The sequence below is a fragment of the Solanum stenotomum genome, unplaced genomic scaffold (genome assembly GCF_019186545.1).
Source record: "Solanum stenotomum isolate F172 unplaced genomic scaffold, ASM1918654v1 scaffold25311, whole genome shotgun sequence".
Lineage (NCBI taxonomy): Eukaryota > Viridiplantae > Streptophyta > Magnoliopsida > Solanales > Solanaceae > Solanum > Solanum stenotomum.
This window is the reverse complement of record NW_026028480.1, coordinates 328384-334814: the sequence shown is the minus strand read 5'-3', so window position 1 is coordinate 334814 and position 6431 is coordinate 328384. Positions and strand designations below refer to the sequence as shown.

The 6431-nt window shown below is 38.5% G+C and overlaps 1 protein-coding gene across 1 annotated transcript in view; it reads left to right on the top strand.

Annotated features, from left to right (window-relative positions):
- Positions 1-566, top strand: part of LOC125851413 (cold and drought-regulated protein CORA-like) — a 5020-nt gene extending 4454 nt beyond the window's left edge. The window contains exon 3 of the mRNA XM_049531212.1: positions 508-566. Coding sequence (XP_049387169.1) covers positions 508-566 — 59 coding nt within the window. The remainder of the gene's footprint in view (positions 1-507) is intronic.
- Positions 567-6431: the final 5865 nt, after the last annotated feature.

Here is a 6431-nt window from a genome sequence, read left to right as displayed (position 1 = left end):
TTTTATATAGAAGAGATATTAGGGCCGATTTTGGGGGGAATTCGGGTCCAATTTCTCAAGAATAGAGTCTATTTTTTTGAAATTCAAATCCCTAAAATCCTTTCACCATTAAGGATAAACATCCTTTTTCTGAAATTTTCGCCCCATTCCGAAAGAGGAAAGGGGAGAAAACGCATGCCTCTGTTGCTACTGTGATTGTACAAATTGAAAGTGACGCCCAGAAAGAGGACAAGAAACTCGTAGCGCAATATCAGTTCACGCGTTGGAGGAGGTCGCTTGAAACTTCGTAGCTGCTGTTTCTGCGCGTGAGGGCATCGTTCAATATTGTTGTTGCTTTCGTTGTCACACTGCCAGCTGCTGTTTGCTAACGTTGGGGCTGCTTTGTGCTTTGGGAAGTTGCTGCTATCATTTGGAATTAAAAGGAAAAGGGGATGGGGTCGGGTCAGGGGTTATTGGAGTGGGTTTAGATATGAATAATGGGCTGTTTTGGTATGCTGTATGTATTAGTTGCTGGAATGGATTTCTTTTGGTTGGAATTGGAGAAAATAATTGGGCTTGAGAGTTAGGAAGTGGGCCCTTGAAAATTTGGATTCACAATTGGATAAAAACGTTAAAAGAGAAATGGGAGTGGCCACCAATTTGCAAATTGCTAAATTGTAATTATAGTCATATAAAACTCAAAATAGTCGACTTGGGTTAATTTAGTGAATCCGGCTAGAAATTGAATAAAATAAATTAATATAATTAACTAACAAGCTTCTTAATCTTAACAAAAGTAAAATAATTAACTTAATTATAAACTAATAACTTGAAATTATAACTATAACTTAAAGTAAATTACTAAAAATAAAAAATTTAACTAAATTGTAAAATCCTTTGTGATGATTTTTCAAATATTTATAAAATAATGAGATTGTAAAAATATACATATTTATTTTTTAAAATGACAAAATTACTCTCTTCTTTTTAAAAAAAAAAAAAAAAAAAAAAACTTGGAAGTATTTTGAATTTCCTGAAACTTGTTAATTCAAAATTACAACCATCACAAATAAAAATATAAAATCTTTTTGAGACGATTTTTGAATATTCATGAAATACATTAATTATATATATAATATATAAAGCATATGTATTATTTAAAAACTAAATGTATAGATATATATAAAATGACAAAACTATTTAAGATAACTTGCAAACTATATTTATTTTATTTTCTTGAAATTTTTATAAAACTAAAACTTTTAAATCATTTGAAAATTGGAGAAGCTCAATGATTAATTTACATCGGGGAGGGTCAAAATTGGGTGTCAACAACTGTCCCTCGTTTTACTTGGATTGATGCAAGGAATCCGAGGAAAATGAAATTGACTAATCCAATTTTGACCTACACAACCTCATCTACCGGAAAAGAGGTTTCGGTACGGACTTTAGGAATTATGGCGGAACCCCAAAAAATGGGTTTCCTACATATCTCAGGCTATATGAGAATTCAGGCCACCTGTAGTTCGATACGTTTGATTTGACGCACGATTTTGAAAGAATTCATAAGTCATCTCGATATCAGATAATGAAGAGATCGGAATGCTCAGGAATAAGATTTAAAAGCGAATGTTGGAATACAACCGAGTTTTCAATACTGATCCCGCCTACATATCCCTCAACTTAAGGAATCAGGTTGCTTGTAGTTCGACTCTATCGGTTGAAAAGGAAATCTATTATGCTAGATCACCTTTGGTTTTAGAAAAGCGACAAGGTAAGTCGAGTATGAAAAGGAGGCTTGCAAACTCTTAGTCATGAATGTGGTGCACTTCACACCCATAATTAAGAACTTACACGGACATAATTTTCAAAGCTCTTGGTGCATCGTCACTCAGATTGGAAAGTTGCTTCCGGTGAACCCAAAATTTTCCGGATGCAAAATAGGAACTGACAAATCTAAGAAAACCCACATGCCTTATGATAGGGGTGTGGTTTGATTGTGGTGAAAGTCGCCCCTCTGCTCGTGTCCTAAGAATTTGGCACTCCTCTTTGGACTATGTCCCAGTTCGCTGCTAAGAAAAAGTTCCATGTTGTGCCGCATCCTTTTTGGTGTCATCCGCACCTGTGGTTTGTTTTGAGAATTCACCCTCTTGGATGCTCTCGACAAAGACTGAGATAAAACTCATTAGCATAAAAATGCAATTCAAATGGAGGCATAGTGTCTTTTACCATGTTAACACTTAATTTCTCTCCTTGAACATTTAACGTCAACTTTATCGGGTTTGACGTGAAGCAAATAAAGCTTGTATATTATATTTGCAATATAATCTTCAATGCACTCTTCTTTTGATGTCAAAGCAATAAAATAAGTTGATGTAATATGTTGATAGGTCTCTAGATGACGTTTTTGCAAAGAAAATTGATGCAGTTGAGGTTGATCTTCTTGTGATGGGTAAGTCTTTCTCTTGCGATGCATAACTCCTTCTCTTGCTATGCTTGAATCCTTCTCTTGCGATGCATGAATTCCTTTCTCGCGATGCATGAATCTTTTTCCCGCGATGAATGAATCTTCTCTTGCAATGTATGAATCTTCTTTTGCAATGCATGAATCTCTTTTTCGCGATGCATGACATTCTCTTGCTATGCATAAATCTCTTTCCCGCGATGCATGAATCTTCTCTTGCAATGAATGGCTTATTTTTCTCTTGCAATGCATGACTTCTCCGCGATGCATGATTTCTTTCTCGCAATGCATGACATTCTTTGTCCCGCGATGCATGAATCTCTTACTCGCGATGCATGACTTCTTTTCCTTGATGCCTCCCTGGTACCGAACGAAAATAATGCTCCGCCGAGCAACATAAGTGATCTTCTGGGTATCTTCTGGGACGGCGGTATCGTCTCAATCGACAATATAAATAAAAGTGACCCTCGGAGTAGTGGTACCATCTCATTTGACAATACGATATAAATGACTCTCCGGGTAGTGATATCGTCTCAATTGACAATATAAATAAAAATGACCATCGGAGTAGTGGTATCATCTCATTTGACAATACGATATAAATGACTCTCCGGGTAGTGATATCGTCTCATTCGACGATACAATATAAATAACCTTCAGGGTAAGAATATTATCAGAATTGATAATAGAATGCAGATAAATATCTTCCAGGTATCTTTAGTTGCTGAAAAATAATAATATTTCTCTCTTCAAGGTTTTCATTTGTCCCATCTCCGAACATAATTGCATGTTCGTTATGAACCTTGTCTTGCTGAAAATTTGAATAAATTAATGCTACTCGTATTCCCAATTCTTGGTATAAGAAGCATGAAATATTTCCTGCATCCACAGAAAAGTTGTCAATTTGGGGAGCTCTTCGCCCTTTTGACTTCTCCATATTCGTTGAATGGAAGAATATGCCGATCTTGAGGCAATCCTATAGACCTGCATCCACAGAAAAATTGTTAGTTTTTTACAAAATGAACTGATCTGTGTTGATCTCTTCGGTTGTCTGCTCCTTGTCTTGCTATCTCCGGTTGATTTCTCCGATCTCCCGCTTCTTGATAGATAAGACAAAACATTTTTATGTAAAAATAATTGAAACATGTAGGAAAAGTTTTAAGAAAACATAGATTTTTAAAAAGTAGCATTTGGAAAATGTCACTGCCAAGTGTCATGTCACGCCAAGCTTAGTGGACGCCATTTGGAGTTGATGTTTTGGGATCTATCTGATTACTTGTTGGGAAGTATTCAAAGTTGTTTTAAACTGCCGATAGACCCGGTTGAAATTTTGAGGCCATCTCAAAATTTCTGTCCTAGTTAACTGTCTTGGTTTGTCTTCGGTCGTTGGTGAGCAAATCACGGAATTTTTGAGATATTCTCAAAAAATCTGTCCCAGTTGCAAATCTCAAAGTGACTTTAGTCTTGACTTTGTTGGAAAGATCTTTTCCTCGAGAATTTTTTAGTCCCTCTCAAAAATTCTGTCCCAGTTTCTATTGTGAAGAGAAATAGAAATCCTTACGGGAAATATGACCGAGCCCTTGTGGCGCCTACGTATCCCGTTGAAGCAGGAATCAGGTCAAACGTAGTTCCCCCCATGGATTAACAAAAAATATGAATTTTACAAAGAAATCGACCGAGGCCGACATAGGCCGCCTACGTATCTCATTCTTGAGAATTCAGGTCGAACGTAGTTCAAAACAAAGAAATATTTAAAGGGGATAAAGGGGTGACCGAGGCCGACATAGGCCGCCTACGTATCTCATTCTTGAGAATTCAGGTCAGACGTAGTTCATTACATAGGGATAGATTTTAAACGAAGCAATTACAAGCAAACAGCACGATTACAAGGAAATAACTGAAGTACAAACTGAAGCTTCACACATAGTATCTCTTGACAGCATCTGAATTGATCGGTTTTGGCCATTCGGTGCCATCCATCTCCGACAGGACTAAGGCACCTCTAGATAATACTTTGCGAACCATGTAAGGTCCTTGCCAATTTGGTGCAAATTTCCCTTTGTACTCATCCTGATGAGGGAAAATGCGTTTAAGAACCAAATGACCAACCTCAAACGTTTTGGCTCTTACCTTCTTGTGGAAAGCACGAATCATTCTCTCTCGATATAGTTGTCCATGACAAACAACAACCATTCTCTTCTCGTCAATTAATGTTAACTGATCGATTCGCTTGCGAACCCATTCAGCATCACTCAACTCAGCTTCTTGGATGATCCTTAATAAAGGTATTTCAACTTCTGCAGGTATAACTGCTTCTGTTCCATATACTAGCAAATATGGAGTAGCTCCAACTGATGTTCTGACGGTCGTTCGGTAACCCAACAAAGCATATGGCAACATCTCGTGCCAACCTCTGCGATTATCAATCATTTTTCTCAAAATCTTCTTTATGTTCTTGTTGGAAGCTTCTACGGCTCCATTCATTTGAGGACGATAGGCGGTTGAGTTTCGGTGAGTAATCTTGAATTGTTCACATATTTCTCTCACCAAATAACTGTTGAGATTCGCTCCATTATCAGTAATGATGGATTCTGGCACTCCAAACCTACATATTAAATTGTTGTGAACAAAATCAGCTACAACCTTCTTGGTCACCGATTTATACGAAGCTGCTTCCACCCACTTGGTGAAGTAGTCAATGGCAACCAGGATGAATCTATGTTCGTTAAAGGCGGCCGGCTCTATTGGACCGATGACATCCATTCCCCAAGCTACGAAAGGCCAAGGTGAACTCATAGCATTAAGTTCGTGAGGCGGCACTCGAATCAAATCACCATGCACTTGACATTTATGACATTTCTGCACAAACTTGCAACAATCATGTTCCATAGTCATCCAAAAATAACCGGCTCGAAGGACCTTCCTCGCCAAAGTGAGCCCATTCATGTGAGTACCACAAGCTCCTGCATGTATCTGTTCCAGAAGCTTCGCAGCTTCATTAGCATCAACGCATCTGAGAAGACCTAAATCTGGAGTCCTCCTGTAAAGGACTTCCCCACTTGCAAAGAAATTGAGGGCCATACGGCGTATCGACTTCTTTTGGTTGAACGTTGCATTCTCAGGATAAGTCTCATCCTCTAAATACTTCTTGATGTCAAAATACCAAGGCAGACCATCTGGTTCTACTTCAACATGTGAACAATGAACAGGCTGCTCTTTTACCTCTATATCCAAGGGATCAATATAACTTGCATCTGGATGTTTAATCATTGAGGCAATGGTGGCAAGAGCATCGGCCAACTCATTCTGTGTTCTAGGAGTGTGTCTGATCTCAATCTTGCGAAATCTCTTGCACAACTTCTGTATATAACGCACATACGGTGTGATCTTTGGGTTTTTCACGGCCCATTCTCCTTGAACCTGATGAATCAGCAAATCTGAATCTCCAATAACCAGCAACTCGTGAACATTCATATCAATTGCCATCTTCACACCGAGGATGCAAGCTTCATACTCTGCCATGTTGTTCGGGCATTCAAATCGGAGTTTAGCCGTCATTGGATAGTGTTGACCGGTTTCTGACACTAAGACCGCTTCGATTCCTTTCCCTTGATGATTTGCCGCTCCATCAAAGAATACTCTCCATCCGGGGTATGCTTCAGAAATATCTTCACCCACGAATGAAACTTCCTCGTCAGGAAAATAAGTCTTGAGCGGTTCATACTCCTCATCAACTGGATTCTCTGCAAGATCATCGGCTAAGGCCTATGCCTTTATCGCCTTCTGAGTCACGTACATGATGTCAAATTCACTCAAAAGCATTTGCCATTTAGCCAATATGTTCTCTCCAAAAGAGTGTAACGAGCCTCATATGGAGTGAACTTTTTGCTCAAGTAATAAATAGCTCGCTCTTTCTTCCCAGTTTCGTCATGTTGACCAAGCACACATCCCAATGCATTATCTGAGACAGACAAATATAGCAATAACG